Genomic DNA, 18,578 nt, shown 5'->3' with positions numbered 1-18,578 from the left:
CAGCCAAGAGTGGGCCCACCATAAACCCCAAGCCTGAAACCAGGGATGATCCCACCAGGAACCCCAAACCCTACAGCTGGGCATGGTCCTACCAGGAACTGAAACCAGGAATGGTCTCATTAGGAACCCCAAATCTGCAACCAGAAGTGGTTCCACCAGGAGTCCCATACCCCTCAACCAGGGATGGGCCCATTGTGAACCCCAAATCCTGCAGCCAGGGATGGTCCCACTATGGACCCCAAACCCCACATCTGGGCATGGTCCCACTATGGACCCCAAATTCCTCCAAGAGGAATGGTTCCACCAGGAACCTGAAACCCACAACCAGGGATGGTCCTACCATGAATCCCAAACCTGCAGCCAGGGATGGTCCCACCAGGGGTACCATGAACCCCAAAACCTGTAACCAGGGTTTCTCCCACCATAAACCCCAAACCCCACAGCTGGGGATGGTCCCACCATGGACCCCAAACACACAGCCAGGGATGGATGATCCCACCAGGACCCCCAACCCCAGGGAGCTCCTCAGCCATCAGTGACCCCATCAGGAGCAGGAGAGGACCCTCAGGGTTTGGTGTTTCTGGGTTCCCCCTCCCCAGCCCAGCGCCTTCTGAAGGATTTGTAAAACAAAACCCAAAAAAAAAAAAAAAAAAAAAAAAAAAAAGCCAGCCCCAAAGCCCCAGAGCTGAAGGTGAAGCCGGTGGCATTTTTGGAAGCAGTGTTAAGTAATTTTCCTGGATTTCAGGGATTTTTTCCCTGTCACCGGTGACCTCATCGTCTCGAGTAACGCACGGAAACTTTCGCCTCCTTCCAAAGCAGCTTCAAAAAACACTAAAAAAGGAAAAACTCTCTTTCCGTTGGCTCCCTCCGAGCCCTCTGCCAGGAGAAGCCTTTGGCTCCTGCAGCCCCGGGAAGGAGCTCGGGGTGAGGAACTTCCCCTCCTGAGCAGCTCCAGGAGCCCCTGCCCCAGGAGGACCCCCAGGACACTGCCAGAGGGGACAGAAACCAAAGGAGCTCCAAAAATAATGGGGAGAGGGGTGCAGAGAGGGGAGGGGGAAGGAGCTCAGATCCACTCCTTGCTCCTGGACCCCCACACTTGGGTTTTTCTCCTCCTCCAAAGGGTGCAGGAGGAGCCCCCCAGAGCAGTGCCCCGGGGACCCTCGATGGTCCCACAGGACTGGAAGGGTCCACAGCATCATCCACCACCAGGAACCCCAAAACCCATAACCAGGAGTGGTCCCACCAGGAACCCCAAACCTGCAGCCAAGGATGATTCCACCATGAACCCCAAGCCTCACAGTCAGGGATGGTCCCACCAGGAACCCCAAACCCTGCACCCAGGGATGGTCCCACCAGGAACTGGACCCAGGGATGGTGCCACCAGGAACCCCAAACCCACAACCAGAGATGGTCCTATCAGGAACCCCAAACCTGCAAACAGGAGGATGCAGGAGGAGCCCCCCCAGGCTTCAGAGCCCAGCACCCTGGGGACCCCTGGTGGTCCCACAGTGTCCCCCATCCTGCTGCTGTGACAACGTGGCTGGGGCCTGGGGGGGGTGGGTGCTGTGCCCCTTGGTGTCATCACACAGACCCCAGACTGGGGTGGGGTGGAAGGGACCTCAAATCCCCCCCAGTGCCCCCCCTGCCATGGTCAGGGACCCCTCCCCCAGCCCAGGGGGCTCCAAGCCCCATCCAACCTTCAACACTGCCAGGGATGGGGCAGCCACAGCTTCTGGGGGCACCCTGGGCACCCATCCCCCCTTATCCCAATTTTCCTCTTCTCCTTCCAGCCCTGAACCTCCTCCTGAAGGATCCCATCCCCGCCGTCCGTGTCAAGGTGGCCGAGACTCTGGGCCGCTTGGTCCGGGTCCTGTGAGCCCTGGGACCTCCTGGCTCCACCTCAGCAATAGTTGGGTGAGGGTCCTCACCTCCAGCCCCTCCTGGGGCTCTGCCACGTCTTCCTGCACCCAGCACCCACCTGGGACCTGGTTCTGCCTCCATGGCAGCCCCATCCTCTTCCTCCCCAGCCCACCCAACACCTCTCTCCACCTTCCGTGGCCACCTTGGCTACCGGGGTGGCTGGGGACATGGTGGGCACGTGGCCCCTCGTGGTGGGCTGCTGGAGGAGGGGGTTGTTGTCTTCTCCTGGTTGACTTCTGGGCTGAGGGACCTTGGTGGCCTCAGGTGGAGGGGATGGGCTGGGGCTGGGGGCTGGCAGTGTCCCCCGGGCTCCCCCCATAGCTCCAGTTCCCCCCATCCCACTCTGCTGCTCCATGATGCTGAACACGGGGCCCTGTGTCCCACCCCCCAGGACCCTTCTGGGTGGACGTGAGCCTCCCCCCCACGCACATGTACATAAAACAGATTTTTAAATAAAGCTCTTTGCTCCTCAGGCCTGGTGAGGGGGGCTCAGGGGCCATGGTGGGGCCTTGGGGGGCAGGAGATGGCACAGGAGAAGGTTCTGGAGGTGTTGGGTGTCTTCTCCCTCACCTTAACAAAGGAGAAGCCTCACCCTGGGATCAGGGGGTCCCCCCTGGGCTGGTCCTGGGTTCAGGGGGACCCCCCTTGGTTGGTCCTGCCCCGTGTGAGCAGCTCTGGGGGTGACCCAGCCCCTTGCCCCTGGTTTCTGTCCCTACACCCCAGCTCTGGTCACTTCTCCTTCGGGCACCAGTTCTGGGCCAATTCCTGTGGTTTCAGGTCCCCTCTGCTGCTCCCTGGGGATCTTCACTGGGGGGTGGGACACAGGGGGGTGGGATGGGGGCCTTGGTGGGCATTTCCTCATAGACCCATTGGGTTGGGTTGGGGGCAGCCACAGCTTCTGGGGGCAACCTGGGGCTCAGCACCCCCACCCCAAACAATTTCTCCCTCCCATCTCTCAATCTTCCTTTTTGGTGAGAAAAAGGCCCTGGAGGGGCTGGGGGTGTCCAGAGAAGGGAATGGAGGTGGGGAAGGGTGTGGAGCAGAAGGAGAAGGGTCTGGAGAAGTTGTGAGGAGCAGCTGAGGGCCCTGGGGGTGTTGATCCTGGAGCAGAGGAGGCTGAGGGGAGACCTTCTGGCTCTCTGCAACCCCCTGAGAGGAGGTTGGAGCCAGGGGGGGTCGGGCTCTGCTCCCAAGGAACAAGGGATGGGCCAAGAGGAACTTTTGGCACAACTCAAGTGGTGCCAGGGGAGGTTTAGGTTGGAGCTGGGGAAGAATTTCTCCCTGGAAAGGGTTGTCAGGGCCTGGCCCAGGCTGCCCAGGGCAGGGCTGGAGTCCCCATCATCCCTGGAGGGGTTTCAGAGCAACCCCTGGGGATGTGGGGATGAGGGACATGGGGTGGGGGTGGCCTTGGGCAGTGCTGGGGTCAGGGTTGGACTCCCTGATTTCAAGCTCTTTTCCAACCCATCCCATGACTCCCCCCACCCACCCAGTGGGTTTTGGGGGTGTTCACGTGTCCCCCCCCAACCTCGGTCCCTCCCAGCCCTGCAGGACACAGCAGCACCCGGTTGTACCCAAAAACACTTTAATGAGAAGGGCCCAAGGAGTCTGTGGTGGGGCAGGAGGGACGTTCCCAGCAGCGTGGTGGCCCTGGTGCTGGGTGGTGCTGGGGGACACTGGTGGTGGCAGCAGTCAGGTGTAGAGCCGCACGGTGCCGTCAGCGCCCGAGGAGAAGACCCAAGGTTGGGTGGGGTGGAAGACGACGTCCAGGACCCCCAGGTCCAAGGTCAGGGCATGGCCCTTCAGCACCTTGACAGGCACCAGCAGGGGGTTCTGCAGGAGGTCACTGTGGTGGGGAAGAGGGAGCAGGGCAGAGCTTTGGGTCTCAGCTTCCGAACCCCGATGGGATCCCCTGAGGTCACCCCCAGCCCCAAGGGCTGCACCCAGGAGAGAGGAGCAGACACCGAGTCCTGGAGCCACAGCCTGGGCTGAAAGGGACCTGAAAGCCCCCCCAGAGCCCCCCCTGCCATGGTCAGGGACCCCTCCCCCAGCCCAGGGGGCTCCAAGCCCCATCCAACCTTCAACACTGCCAGGATGGGGCAGCCACAGCTTCTGGGGGCAACCTGGGCACCCAGGGGCTCAGCACCCTCACCCCAAACAATTTCTCCCTCCCTCCCTCCCTCCCTGCCCAAGATCTCCTCTCCATCTCCCCTCTCCCAGCTGCAAACCCTTCCCCCTGGGAGGCTCCCATCCCTCCAGGCCCTTGTCCCAAGTCCCTCCCCAGCTTTCCTGGAGCCCCTTCAGGACCTGGAAGCTGCTCCAAGGTCTCCCCATGGGATCCTTCTCTTCTCCAGCCTCAACACCCCCAACTCTCTCAGCCTGGCTCCAGAGCAGAGCTGCTCCAGCCCTCCCAGCAGCTCCAGGGCCTCCTCTGCACTGGCCCCAACACCTCCAATGACCTCACTGGAGACCCCCCATGACTCCCCTCTACTCACTTGTAGACCATCCCATGGCAGACGATGATGGTCCCATCATCTGAGGCCGAGGCAAAGAGGGGGTAGTGCCTGTGGAAGGCCACGCTCCTCAGTGCTTTCTTGTGGTGCCTGCAAAGATGGGGGTGCCATGCTGGGACTAACAGGGAGGACACCTCCCTGTGTCCAACCTGGGATGGGCTTCATGGATGGGATTTCATAAAATCACAGAAATGTGGAATGGGTTGGGTTGGAAGGGACCTGAAATCCCCCCCTGTGCCCCCCCTGCCATGGTCAGGGACCCCTCCCCCAGCCCAGGGGGCTCCAAGCCCCATCCAACCTTCAACACTGCCAGGGATGGGGCAGCCACAGCTTCTGGGGGCAACCTGGGGCTCAGCACCCTCAAATTAAAGAATTTCTTCCCAAAATCCTAATTTACGGGCCCCAAACTCTGCTTGCGGTGGGAAAGGGCAACTGGGAGAGACTGGGAGCTGCTCAACCCAGCCCAGAACCTCCTGCCATGGAGGCTTCATCTCCTGAGCTTGGGAGGACAAAGTCCCTCAGCATGAGACACAGGATGGTGGCCGTGGACAGCTGCTCCTGGTAGAACCCCAACAACCTTCTCAGGAGGGAGAAGAACCCCAGGGAGAGGTCTGGTGGGGTCTGGAGGGGCTGTGGGCAGGAGCTGGGTCCCCCCACACTCACCTCAGCATCTGGTAGGGTCTGGTGGAGAGGTCCAGGTCAAACCAGGCCAGCTTGCTGTCATAGCTGCCACAGATGATGTTGTCACCTGGGAGAGGGGACAGGGGGTCACTGGGGACATCACCGAAGGCTTTGGGTCAGGAGGGACCTCCAGGACCCTGGCGGGGGCAGAGCCATCTCCCACCACCCCAGGTTGCACAAGATGCCCCTTAGCTCCATGGGAGCTTCCAGGCCCTGGGAGCAGCCCCGTGCCTACCTCCGGGGTGGATGGCCATGCTGGACACCCACTTGCAGTTGGCCATCAGCTTCTTGGTGAGCTCCTGCTTGAGGAGGTTGTAGATGCGGACGTGTCGCTGCGTGGCCACCAGGAAGAAAGGTCTGAGGGGGTGGAAGAGGACACACTGCACCAGCCCCCTGCTCTTCCTGAAGGGGCTCTGGCTCCAACGTTTGCTGCTCTGGTGGATCAGCACCTGGGCGTTGCTGTGGTCCGACACCACGCTGGCAAAGTAATCCCCCCTGCCATGCCAGGTCACCTGCTTCACGGGCTGGGAGGAGCAGAGGCATCACCAGGGCTGCCCTGCACCCCGGGCAGAGCCACCACCCCCAGGGGTCCCCATCCCCACCTTGCTGTGCTGCACCACCAGCCGGATCCCCCGGCTCTGCTCCTCTGGGGGGGCCCACACCCACTCCACGGGTTGGATCCTCTCCTCCTCCGGGGCCTCGTAGGACTCCAGGACCTGATCTGTGGCCCCATAGAGCAGTTTGTCCCCAAGGCAGGGGTTCACCAGCAGCACTGACTGCTCCCTGCAGGGTGGGATGGAGAGATGATGGGTAAGGGATGGGAACATGGGTCAAGGGATGGAGAGATGATGGGTAAGGGATGGAGAGATGGGTCAAGGGATGGAGAGATGATGGGTAAGGGATGGGGAGATGGGTCATGGGATGGATGGAGAGATGGGGCAAGGGATGGATGGAGAGATGGATCTAGGGATGGATGGAGAGATGATGGGTCAAGGGATGAAGAGATGGGTCAAGGGATGGAGAGATGATGGGTAAGGGATGGGGACATGGGCCATGGGATGGAGAGATGATGGGTAAGGGATGGGGACATGGGCCATGGGATGGAGAGATGATGGGTAAGGGATGGGGACATGGGCCATGGGATGGAGAGATGATGGGTAAGGGATGGGGAGATGGGTCAAGGGATGGAGAGATGATGGGTAAGGGATGGGGACATGGGTCATGGGATGGAGAGATGATGGGTAAGGGATGGGGACATGGGCCATGGGATGGAGAGATGATGGGTAAGGGATGGGGAGATGGGTCAAGGGATGGAGAGATGATGGGTAAGGGATGGGGACATGGGCCATGGGATGGAGAGATGATGGGTAAGGGATGGGGAGATGGGTCATGGGATGGATGGAGAGATGGGGCAAGGGATGGATGGAGAGATGGATCTAGGGATGGATGGAGAGATGATGGGTCAAGGGATGAAGAGATGGGTCAAGGGATGGAGAGATGATGGGTAAGGGATGGAGAGATGATGGGTAAGGGATGGAGAGATGGGTCATGGGATGGATGGAGAGATGGGTCAAGGGATGGATGGAGAGATGATGGGGCAAGGGATGGATGGAGAGACGGGTCAAGGGATGAAGAGATGGGTCAAGGGATGGAGAGATGATGGGTAAGGGATGGAGAGATGGGTGGGATGGATGGAGAGATGGATCAAAGGATGGGTGGAGAGATGGGTCATGGGATGGAGAGATGGGTCATGGGATGGAGAGATGGGTCATGGGATGGGTGGAGAGATAGGTCAAGGGATGGAGAGATGGGTCAAGGGATGGATGGAGAGATGGGGCAAGGGCACCACCAAGGAGAGGGAAACCCATCTGCAGGCCCCAGGCCACCACGGGATGACCTTGACCATAGCCATGGGGAGGAAGGTGTGGGACACTGGGAGTGACCAGGACCTTTTGTAGGACAGCAAAGAGGCAAAAGGGAAGGGGGGAAGCTCTGCTCTGTCACAGCCCAAGGGCCCCAGAAGGATGGTGGGAATGGGATGGTTCCTCCAAAGAACAGTGGAGGCCACCAGAAGAAGAATGAGGGCCACCAAGTGAAGTGGGAGGTAGGGACACAGCAAGAAGTGGTGGCTTTGCACACCCCAGTGTGGACATCTTCACTGCTGGGGGTGCCACGAGTTTGCAGGAGCTGCTGGGAGGCTTTGGGAGAGGAAAAGCTGCTGGAGCCAGTGCAGAGGAGGCCCTGGAGCTGCTGGGAGGGCTGGGGCAGCTCTGCTCTGGAGCCAGGCTGAGAGAGTTGGGGGTGTTGAGGCTGGAGAAGAGAAGGCTGCAATGGGGAGAGCTTGGAGCAGCTTCCAGGTCCTGAAGGGGCTCCAGGAAAGCTGGGGAGGGACTTGGGACAAGGGCCTGGAGGGATGGGAGCCTCCCAGGGGGAAGGGTTTGCAGCTGGGAGAGGGGAGATGGAGAGGAGATCTTGGGCAGGGAGGGAGGAAGGGAGGGAGAAATTGTTTGGGGTGAGGGTGCTGAGCCCCTGGGTGCCCAGGTTGCCCCCAGAAGCTGTGGCTGCCCCATCCCTGGCAGTGTTGAAGGTTGGATGGGGCTTGGAGCCCCCTGGGCTGGGGGAGGGGTCCCTTTAAGGACCATGGCACTGGGTGGGACTCAGTGATCTTTAAGGTCCTTCCAGCCCCCCCAGTCCATGGTTCCAGGATGCAAACCCAGGGATGCAGCAGGGATGGAGCAGCCCAGGCTGGGACACTCACACAGCAATGGCCACCAGGCAGATGGTGGGGTTGGGGTTCCAGGCAATGCTCTTCACCACCCCTCCCACGGGCAGGGTCTTCATGCACCGGGCCGTGCAGACCTCCCAGAACCTCACGGTGCCATCATCAGAACCTGGAGGAGAACACAGGCTGAGCCAGCACCAGGGATGGGTTCCAGCATCCAGAGCCAGGAGGAGCAGCAGGAGGGACAGAGCAGCTCCCTCCACGGCAGGGACACCAGGAGAAGGTGGCCGTGTGGCCACTGACGTGTGGCCATGTCCCACCCCACCCCAGGGCAGGTTCTTTGCAGCTCCTGATCTCAGCCACTTTCCCAGCCCAGGGCCAGGAATTCCACGTTGTGTACCCGACCACCAGGAGCTGGCAAGCTGGAGAACTCCAGAAGTTATAAAAAGCACATGTGGGAGCTGCCATCTGCTCCTCATCCCCAAGCCCGGGTTGTCCCGGGCCCTCCTCCAGCTTCACTTTCTCCACTGCCAAGCAGGAGGGGGGGGAGGTTCCTTGGCTGAGGAACCAGGAGCAGCTGGAAAAAAAAACCTGGAGGACACAAACTGGGGCTTGGGAAGCCACAGGACTTCCAGGGATGCTCCTGCTTGGGTTCCTGGGGTGGGATACCAAGAGCAGATGGAAAAAAAAACCCTTCTGGAGGCCACATGCTGGGGCTTGGGAAGCCACAGGACTTCCAGGGATGCTCCTGCCTGGGCTTCCCCAGCAGCTGTGACCCCACGGGGGGAGCTGGGAGCTCTGGTGACACTGGGAGCAGCTCCAGTGTTGGGGTCAAGGGCAGCAGTGCCAGGGGGGTCCTGGTTTGGGGACTGAGTCCTCACCTGACACCAACCACTGCCCACTGGGAGAGACGCTGAGGCAGCGCACCAGACTGGAGTGTCCACGGTAGATCTGGGGAAGGAGATGGAAATTATGGGATTACTCTGGTGGGAAAGGAGCTTGGAGATCATCCAGTCCAACCCCAAAGCCACCCCCACCCCATGTCCCTCAGCACCACAGCTCCAGGGCTCTGAAGCCCCTCTGGGGATGATGGGGACTCCACTGCAGGAGGGTTCCTCACCAGAGTGGAGCAGAAACTTGTGGTTGGAAAAGCCCACCCAGTCCCACCATGACCCCAGCACATGTCCAACCAGGACCAGCTTGGCCACCTCCCCCTCCCATGCTCACGGACACCACTTCTTCTCCCCATGGGGCACCTACCAGGGCCTGGGTGGTTGGGAAGGGCTGCAGGTCCCTTGGCTTGGGCAGTTTGGGGATCAGGTCCTCAGGGTCCACGTTGACCTGCAAGAGGCAGAGGGTGAGGTGGTCCCAGGTGCCACCTCGATGTCCCCAGTGCTGTCACCTCAGGTGAAACCCTCCCCACCCCAGGGCATGGTCCCTGCTGGAAAACCCACCCCGAGGTCTCAGAGCCCGAGCTGGGGGGGAGAGGACAAAGCTTCAGCCACAGCCTTGAGGGAGAAGCAGCCCTCAGGAGGCTCCGGGTTCTCCTCAGCACACAAATCCAACCCAAACCCATCCCAAACAACCCTGGGGTGAGGGGTGGGGGTCAGGAGAAGACCTCACCCTCATTTTCCTCTGTCGGGGGCAGAGGTAGAGGTCGAGGCAGCGCTCGAAGCGCTCGTGGATGAAGCGGGGGTAAGCGGGGACGGCGCGGAGGCAGCGGTGCTGCTGGGGCACGAAGTTCAACTTCCTCTCCTCCGGCTCCTGCTGCTCCCAGGCCAGCTTCTGAGGGGACACCGAGGGGACACGGCTCAGCAGGAGGGACGGGTGGCACTGCCCCAGCCCTGACGTGTGCCCCCGACCCGAGCAAGAACCATCCTGGAGAGGGATCCTCACGGTCCAGCTCCCTGAGACAGCACTGGCACCTCCTGGCTCCAGCATCACCTGATGGCCTCCAGCTGAGCCCTCCTCACCCTGACAGGGTCCCTATGGCCCCCTCACCCTGACAGGGTCCCTATGGCTTCCTCACCCTGCCAGGGTCCCTATGGCCTCCTCACCCTGACAGGGTCCTTATGGCCCCCTCACCCTGCCAGGGTCCCTATGGCCTCCTCACCCTGCCAGGGTTCTTATGGCCCCCTCACCCTGACAGGGTCCCTATGGCCTCCTCACCCTGCCAGGGTCCCTATGGACTCCTCACCCCGACAGGGTCCCTATGGCCCCCTCACCCTGACAGGGTCCCTATGGCTTCCTCACCCTGCCAGGGTCCCTATGGCCTCCTCACCCTGACAGGGTCCTTATGGCCCCCTCACCCTGCCAGGGTCCCTATGGCCTCCTCACCCTGCCAGGGTTCTTATGGCCCCCTCACCCTGACAGGGTCCCTATGGCCTCCTCACCCTGCCAGGGTCCCTATGGACTCCTCACCCCGACAGGGTCCCTATGGCCCCCTCACCCTGACAGGGTCCCTATGGCTTCCTCACCCTGCCAGGGTCCCTATGGCCTCCTCACCCTGACAGGGTCCTTATGGCCCCCTCACCCTGACAGGGTCCTTATGGCCCCCTCACCCTGACAGGGTCCCTATGGCTTCCTCACACTGACAGGGTCCCTATGGCCTCCTCATCCTGACAGGGTCCTTATGGCCCCCTCACCCTGACAGGGTCCCTATGGCTTCCTCACACTGACAGGGTCCCTATGGACTCCTCACCCTGACAGGGTCCTTATGGACTCCTCACCCTGACAGGGTCCCTATGGCCTCCACACCCTGACAGGGTCACTATGGCCCCCTCACCCTGACAGGGTCCCTATGGCTTCCTCACCCTGACAGGGTCCCTATGGCCCCCTCACCCTGACAGGGTTCTTATGGCCTCCTCACCCTTCCAAGGTTGTCCTGCCCTTCTCACCCTACCAGGATTCTTTTCACCCTACCAAGGTTGTCACCTGATGGCCTTCAGCTGAGCTCCCCTCACCCTGCCAGGGTCCCTATGGCCTCCTCACCCTGACAGAGTCCTTATGGACTCCTCACCCTGACAGGGTCCTTATGGCCCCCTCACCCTGCCAGGATTCTTCTGCCCTCCTCATCCTTTCCAGGGTTCTCCTGCACTCCTCACCCTGACAGGGTCCTTATGGACTCCTCACCCCACCAGGATTCTTTTCACCCTATCAAGGTTCTCACCTGATTGCCTCCAGCTGAGCCCTCCTTACCCTACCAAAGTTTTTCTGATCTCCTCATCCTTCCAGGGTTCTCCTCACCCTACCAGGATTCTCCTTGCTCTGCCAAGGTTTTTCTCACCCTTCCAGGGCTCTCTTGATCTCCTCACCCTACCAGGATTCTTTTCACCCTACCAGGGTTCTCCTGCCAGTCCAGGTTACCAGCTCATGGTGGGTCTTGGCACCTCCTGAGCTCCTCCCATGTCCCCAGGTCACTCAGAGCCCCCCTTACCTCCTCCTCACTGAGCAGGTACTCTGGGGGGGGATTGTAGGACTCCTCATGTCCAGGGAGCTTCATCTTGGGGGCTGGGACATGCATCTTGTGGCGGCCCAGGATGGAGTTGGGATCCTCTTGGGCCCAGAGGTCATAGTAGGTGGGTGTCTCATCCTTGGGCTTACGGGGCTTGATCCAACCCATCTTGATGGCGTGGACCAGCTTGGAGACCTGGGGGGACAAGGAGAAGTCAAGGCCAGGAGCCCCAGGCAGGAGAGGAGGAGGTGGGGAGGTGGGGATGGAGAGGAAAGCTGCCCGGCTCCCCCAAGAGGAGAACCTGGCCCAGGTTGAGACGTGGACACGATGTGTCCTGAGGGTGGGTGTGCCAAGGCCACTGTCACCAGCAGAGCTTTGGCTTTGTGCTGACAAAGGTGCCATGAAACCCCTCACCTTCTCCTTCTCGATGAGGGAGGGGATGAAGCTCCGCTTGTCCGCCGGGCGGTTCGTCACCGGGTGGATCATCACCTCGTGGGTGAAGAAGTCAACGGAGGGCTGAGGAGAGACAGACCCGTGGGCTCCCTGCTCATCCTGCACCAACCCCACGCTGGGAGCGAGGGGTGGGACGTGGACCTTACCTCGTAAGGGTTGAAGTGGACGTCCCCAAACTGTCCCCTCTGGAGCCGATGAACCAACTCCACCTGCTCGTCCGTCAGCTTCACGTCTGCCCCCGTCATCTTGTCCTGGACTGTCCTCCTGCAGGGCACCAAGGGGACAGGGTCAGGGCCTGCATGGTGGGAGAAGCCCCAGCACCAGAGTCTCCCAAGGCCACCAGCTGGAGTTCCACCAGGAGAGCTGGAGGGCTCCAGTTTGTGTCCTGTGCTCCAGAGGGTTTCAGGTCCTGGTGTGGGGTCACACTCCACATGGGACCAGGAGACAAGGGGTGATGGCTTTAAACTGGAGGAGGGGAGATGGAGAGGAGATCTTGGGATGGGAGGGATGGGGGAGAAATTGTTTGGGGTGAGGGTGCTGAGCCCCTGGGTGCCCAGGTTGCCCCCAGAAGCTGTGGCTGCCCCATCCCTGGCAGTGTTGAAGGTTGGATGGGGCTTGGAGCCCCCTGGGCTGGGGGAGGGGTCCCTGACCATGGCAGGGGTTGGATCTTGATGATCTTTAGGGTCCCTACAGGGTTCTCAACCTGGAATTCAATAGATCTCTGATTTAAGGTGACTTTTCTGCTTGCAATCTTTCTCAAAACCCAAGTTTTACATTAGAAATCCCCACCTAAAGAGAATTCTTCCTCCCCAGCCCCCTTGTGCCCCAGCCTGGGAGCAGAACTGGCCTCCTGTTGGCCCAGGTTGTGGCTGTCCCATCCCATCCCATCCCATCCCATCCCTGGCAGTGTTGAGGGTTGGATGGGGCTTGGAGCCCCCTGGGCTGGGGGAAAGGTCCCTGATCTTTAAGGTCCCTCCAACCCAAGCCAGGCCGTGATTCCATGTCACACCCATCCCCCAGATGCTCACCAGTAGTCAGGGTTCTCCATCTTCTCCAGGAACATGTCCAGCTCGTCCTTGTTCCTGATGGGTTTGTAGATCTTCTTGCCCTCCAGGTTGTAGCCGATGTGTGGGAAGTCCTCGTACCACTCCATGGGGATGTTCCCCACCGTGTTACGGATGTCCTGGAGGGGAGAAAAGGAAATGTGGTGAGAAGGGGAGGGCTGGAGACAAAATGGTCCAAGGCGGGAGGGGGTGAAGAGGAATGGGGTGCAGAAAAGCTGAGATGTCCTCTGAAGTCAGGCTGAGAGTTGGGGGTGTTCAGTCTGGAGGAAAAGAGAGGAGAGGAGAGGAGAGGAGAGGAGAGGAGAGGAGAGGAGAGGAGAGGAGAGGAGAGGAGAGGAGAGAAGAGAAGAGAAGAGAAGAGAAGAGAAGAGAAGAGAAGAGAAGAGAAGAGAAGAGAAGAGAAGAGAAGAGAAAGAGAAGAGAAGAGAAGAGAAGAGAAGAGAAGAGAAGAGAAGAGAAGAGAAGAGAAGAGAAGAGAAGAGAAGAGAAGAGAAGAGAAGAGAAGGAGAAGAGAAGAAGAAGAGAAGAGAAGAAGGTTCTGGGGAGACCTTGGAGCAGCTTCCAGGTCCTGAAGGGGCTCCAGGAAAGCTGGGGAGGGACTTGGGACAAGGGCCTGGAGGGATGGGAGCCTCCCAGGGGGAAGGGTTTGCAGCTGGGAGAGGGGAGATGGAGAGGAGATCTTGGGCAGGGAGGGAGGGAGGGAGAAATTGTTTGGGGTGAGGGTGCTGAGCCCCTGGGTGCCCAGGTTGCCCCCAGAAGCTGTGGCTGCCCCATCCCTGGCAGTGTTGAAGGTTGGATGGGGCTTGGAGCAACAAATAATTTGTTTTGGTTGGAGAAGACCTTCAAGATCAAGTCCAACCATCAACACCCAACCCATGCTGGGGGCAGAGGTTGCAAGTGTCAGGGTCAGAAGCTCTTGGGGAAGGTTTTGAAGCCATTTTTAACATCTGGAGGAGGGGGCAGGGGCTGGGTGGGCAGCAGGACATTCCTGCCCTGTCCTGCAGCCTGGGTTTGTCTCACATTTTCCAAGCCCCATCTCCTGCCAGCTCTGCTCCCCCCCCACTTCACCACCGCTGCCTTCGTCCCTCCCCTTGGGTCCGTGGCCAGCAGGGTTGGCTTGTGGCCACCAGTCCCACAGCTCCAGGGCAGCAGCAAACCTGGTGGAGCCAGCACTGCAGGGACCTTCTGGAGATGCTGCTGCTGTCTCCTGTCCCCTCTGTCAGGGATCCTGCCCTGGGCCCCATTGCAGGGGGACACGGCATGGGGACAAAGCTGTCCTGGGCCCTGGGCCAACAGAGGATGGGGGAAACCTCAGGGCAGGAACCAGGTCCTGAGGGGCTCCTTGGATCTCCTGCCCCAGTACAGTGCTTGGAGAGACCCCAAAGAGCTCATCTGGGCACTGGGAATGGCTCCAGGACACCAGGGATGGATCCAGGACACCAGGGATGGATCCAGGATACTGGAGATGACTCCAAAGTACAGGGTATGGACTCAGGATGCTGAGGACAGCTCCAGGACACCAGACATGGATGGCTCCAGGATGCTGGGGATAAAAGGCTCCTGGGGACAGGTCCCTGAGCCTTGGGGTCAGCAAGGAGTGAGGGATCCTCCAGCCTCTCCCAGCTGCCCTCACCTTGCAGGAGGCAGAGACCTCAACCCCAGCTCCAAAGGTCCCCAAGAGGGACCAAGGTGTGAAGGGGACCTGTGACCCCTCCACTCCCAGGCAGGGGTCACCCCCCCAACATTTCCCCTCCTGACCCCAGCACCATCTGCTCCCCATAAACATTTTGCAAACCACACGGAGCCTCCCGTGGAAAAAGCACCTGGAGAGGCCACCCCATCCACCAGGAGAACCAAGGATGGGGCCTCAAGGAGCTGCTGGGAGGGCTGGAGCAGCTCTGGAGAGAGTTGGGGGTGTTGAGGCTGGAGAAGAGAAGGATCCCATGGGGAGACCTTGGAGCAGCTTCCAGGTCCTGAAGGGGCTCCAGGAAAGCTGGGAGGGACTTGGGACAAGGGCCTGGAGGGATGGGAGCCTCCCAGGGGGAAGGGTTTGCAGCTGGGAGAGGGGAGATGGAGAGGAGATCTTGGGCAGGGAGGGTGGTGGGACCCTGGTTGCTCCATGTCCCCCCCATCCCAATTTCACTGGGGAGGATCCACAATCCCAAACCCACTCCCAGGGGTGGGATCCACATCCCTCCATCCCATCAGTGGGGTCCATGTCCCTCCATCCCAGTCCCAGCAGTGGGATCCACAACCCCAAACCCAATGCTAAGGGTGAGATCTACATCTCCTCATCCCAATCCAGGGCTGGGATCCACCTCCTTCCATCCAATCCCAGCAGTGGGGTCCATGTCCCCATATCCCAATCCTAGGGGTGGGATCCACATCCCCAACCCCAGAGGTGGGATCCACATTCCCACATCCCAATCCCAGCAGATGGGGTCCATGTCCCCCCATCTCAATCCCAAGGGTTAGGTCCATGTCCCCACATTCCAGTCCCAGCAGTGAGATCCACAACCCCAAACCCAATCCCAGGGGTGGGATCCATGCCCCCCGCCCCCAACCCCAACTCCAGCAGGGGGGGGGGATCCCCTTCTTCCCCCTTCCCCATGCCATGAAGAGGCAAATTCCTCCCTGAGGGTTTGGGAGCAGCCCAGGAGCTGCTGCCCCCCTGCCTCCCTCCTTGGGCTGAGCTGTTCCTCCCCCCTGAACGTGGTTCCCACATCTCCCCCCCCCTCCCTTTGGAGGAGAAGGTGGGGGGGTCTGGAGCTCCGGGGCTGCCGTCACTCAGCCTCATGTCTGGAAGTTGTTCTTGGATGAGCCCAGGGCATTCCTGGACCACATTCCTGGCAGTTGGAAAGCTTTGTAGGAAAGATTCTTCTCTTGAAAATATCCGGTCCACGTGGAGGAGAAAGGGGATGGGGCAACCTCCAACCCTCCCACCCTGGAGACCACGGTGCTGGAGGGGCTCAGGGGGTACCCAGGAGGACAACTCAGGTCCCCCAACCCAACCCAACCCAACCCAACCCAACCCAACCCAGGTGACCACAAGTTCTGCACCACCCCCCCCAGCACTTCCCATCAGAGTTGGATGTGGCTCTGGGGCTCTGGAGGGAATCCAGCACCCCAAGCACCACCCACTCTGGAGAGGACAGGTCCCAAAAGTGGGAGCAGGACCTCAAAGCCAGGCTGAGCTTCCCTGGATTAAAAGCAGGGAAGGGAATTCCATCTGTGGCTTCCCTGGAAGGAGACACCAGGATCTGCTGAGCTCCAGGGCTGGGAAGACTGATGATACCCAAAGTGGGATATCATGGAAAACCTCCAGGAGAGCCACAAAGCCAAAGGTTGGGATGCTGTGGTGTGGGGAGAGGAATCACAGAATGGTTCTGGTTGGAAAAGACCTTTGAAGATGATTGAGCCCAAGCATGGAGCCACCTCAGCTGAGTCACCTCAGCTCAGCACCACGTCTGCACCTCTGCTCCTGGCAAGGAGAGGGCAGGGACAGAGCCTGGAGATGGAGCTTGGAGAGAAGGTGCTGGGGAAAAGCAAGGTCGTGAGTGGAGCTGAAGGAGGAGATGCCTCCAGCATTGGGTTCCCAAGCAGCAGGGCAGGAGGTGACAGTGGCTCGGGGGTGACACCAACCCCTGGGGACCTCCTGCTGGGGTTGGGAACCTCACAGAAAGGGCAGTTCCAGTTTCTGGCCAAGGTGATCAACACCTCCCCCTGAAAGGGGGTCCCAGGGGGTCCCACCCGGCTGCCCCCAGGGCTGGAGCTGCTGCTGGGGATGCTCATCTGACCCCAAAAAACCCCCAAACATTGGGGGTTCTGCACTCCCTCCTGGCTTGGGGTAAGGTTTGGGCAAAACCTGCTCCAGGACTTGGAGGTCCACATATTCCTTGGACCCATCCTGGGTGCAAGGTCAGGGAATCATGGAACCCCAGACTGGGTTGGAAGGGACCTCAAATCCCCCCCAGTGCCCCCCCCTGCCACGGTCAGGGACCCCCTCCCCCAGCCCAGGGGGCTCCAAGCCCCATCCAACCTTCAACACTGCCAGGGATGGGGCAGCCACAGCTTCTGGGGGCAACCTGGGCACCCAGGGGCTCAGCACCCTCACCCCAAAGGATTTCTCCCTCCCCACCTCCTCTCCATCTCCCCTCTTGCAGCCCTCCAGGGCTCCAGGTCCACGACTGATTCCATGAAATCCGGTGGCCATGGGGACATCAGGCTGACTTTCTGACCCTCCTCATGCAGCTCACATCCCCCCCTCCCCACATCGGGCCCCTGAAGGGTTAAATCCCCCCCCCCAAAAAAAAAAAAAAGGGATGGATGGTGGTGAGCTCAGGTGTCAGCTCCTGGCTCTCACCTCCTGTCCCACTTCCAGAGAAACGGGAGAAAAACTGCCTGGAGAGGGGAGGAGGAAGGAGGAGGAGGAGGAGGAGGTGAAAAGAGGAGGAGAAGGAGGAGGAGGGGGAGAAGGAGAAGGGGGAGGAGGTGGAGATGAAAAGAGGAGGAGAAGGAGGAGGAGGAGACAGGAGGAGGAGGAGGAGGAGAAGGAGGAGGAGGAGACAGGAGGAGGAGCAGGAGGGGCCTGGCTTCCCCGTCGCTATAAACTCCTCCGCCGCGCTCCCGCCGCAGACCTGAGGATGCTCACGCGTGGGGAGAGGGGCTCGGCAGCGCCGGCAGACACCCGGCATTAACCCCTTCTGCTCCGGCGGGGAGACGGGACCCCCCCCAACCCTGACACCGAGGGGGAACCAGGAGCCGGGACCACCCCAAACCCAACGAGGAACCACGAGCCGGGACCCCTCCAACCCAACAGGGAACCGGGAGCCAGGATCCCCCCCAGCCCAACGGGAACCAGGAGCCAGGATCCCCCCCAGCCCAACGGGGAACCAGGAGCTGGGACCCCCCCAACCCAACGGGGAACCAGGAGCTGGGACCCCCCCAGCCCAACGGGAACCAGGAGCTGGGACCCCCCCAACCCAACGGGGAACCAGGAGCCAGGATCCCCCCAACCCAACGGGAACCAGGAGCTGGGAGCCCCCGAACCCAACGGGAACCAGGAGCCAGGATCCCCCCAACCCAACGGGAACCAGGAGCTGGGAGCCCCCAAACCCAACGGGAACCAGGAGCTGGGACCCCCCCAACCCAACGGGGAACCAGGAGCTGGGAGCCCCCCAACCCAACGGGAACCAGGAGCTGGGAGCCCCCGAACCCAACGGGAACCAGGAGCAGGACCCCCCCAACCCAACGAGGAACCAGGAGCTGGAGCCCCCCAACCCAACGGGAACCAGGAGCTGGGACCCCCCCAACCCAACGGGGAACCAGGAGCTGGGACCCCCCCCAACCCAACGGGGAACCAGGAGCTGGGACCCCCCAACCCAACAGGGAACCAGGAGCTGGGACCCCCCCAAGCCTACAACTGAGAGGGAGACGGGACCCCCTCCAACCCTACAAGTGAGGGGGAACCACAAGACAGGACCCCCCGCAACCCAAAGGGGAACCAGGAGAGGGGACCCCAGCAACCCCAGAACCAACGGTGAGCTGGGACCCTCCAACCAACTCTAGAACCAACGGGGAGCCAGGACCCCCACCCAACCCTACAACCAAGAGGTGACCAGCAGACGGGACCCCCCCAGCCCTATAACCATTGGGTGACCAGGAGACAGGACCCCCCCAACCCTAAACCCAACAGGTGACCAGCAGACGGGACCCCCCAACCCTACAACCGAGGGGCAACTGGGAGACACGACCCTCCCAACCCAACTCAACCA

General features: G+C 60.8%; 2 protein-coding genes across 2 annotated transcripts in view; one reads left to right on the top strand and one right to left on the bottom strand.

Moving 5' to 3' along the window:
• Positions 1-2,392, top strand: part of LOC139792988 (maestro heat-like repeat-containing protein family member 1) — a 55,345-nt gene extending 52,953 nt beyond the window's left edge. Inside the window, 1 exon segment of the mRNA XM_071736982.1 lies at positions 1,791-2,392. Within this exon segment, the coding sequence (XP_071593083.1) occupies positions 1,791-1,876 (86 nt within the window). The 3' untranslated portion in view covers positions 1,877-2,392.
• A 1,093-nt stretch (positions 2,393-3,485) lies between these two features.
• The window catches only part of BOP1 (BOP1 ribosomal biogenesis factor), a 55,430-nt gene continuing 40,337 nt past the window's right edge, over positions 3,486-18,578 (bottom strand). Inside the window, exons 4-16 of the mRNA XM_071738573.1 lie at positions 12,769-12,923; positions 11,887-12,004; positions 11,702-11,803; positions 11,270-11,482; positions 9,457-9,618; positions 9,094-9,174; positions 8,715-8,784; positions 7,870-8,002; positions 5,714-5,894; positions 5,347-5,635; positions 5,094-5,178; positions 4,413-4,520; positions 3,486-3,763 (exon numbers count right to left, since the gene is read on the bottom strand). Of these exons, the coding sequence (XP_071594674.1) occupies positions 3,610-3,763; positions 4,413-4,520; positions 5,094-5,178; positions 5,347-5,635; positions 5,714-5,894; positions 7,870-8,002; positions 8,715-8,784; positions 9,094-9,174; positions 9,457-9,618; positions 11,270-11,482; positions 11,702-11,803; positions 11,887-12,004; positions 12,769-12,923 (1,851 nt within the window). The 3' untranslated portion in view covers positions 3,486-3,609. The remainder of the gene's footprint in view (positions 3,764-4,412; positions 4,521-5,093; positions 5,179-5,346; positions 5,636-5,713; positions 5,895-7,869; positions 8,003-8,714; positions 8,785-9,093; positions 9,175-9,456; positions 9,619-11,269; positions 11,483-11,701; positions 11,804-11,886; positions 12,005-12,768; positions 12,924-18,578) is intronic.

Source organism: Heliangelus exortis, chromosome 2 (genome assembly GCF_036169615.1).
Source record: "Heliangelus exortis chromosome 2, bHelExo1.hap1, whole genome shotgun sequence".
In the NCBI taxonomy this organism is placed as follows: Eukaryota; Metazoa; Chordata; class Aves; order Apodiformes; family Trochilidae; genus Heliangelus; species Heliangelus exortis.
The sequence above is the reverse complement of the archived record's forward strand: the minus strand, read 5'-3'. Positions and strand labels throughout refer to the sequence as shown.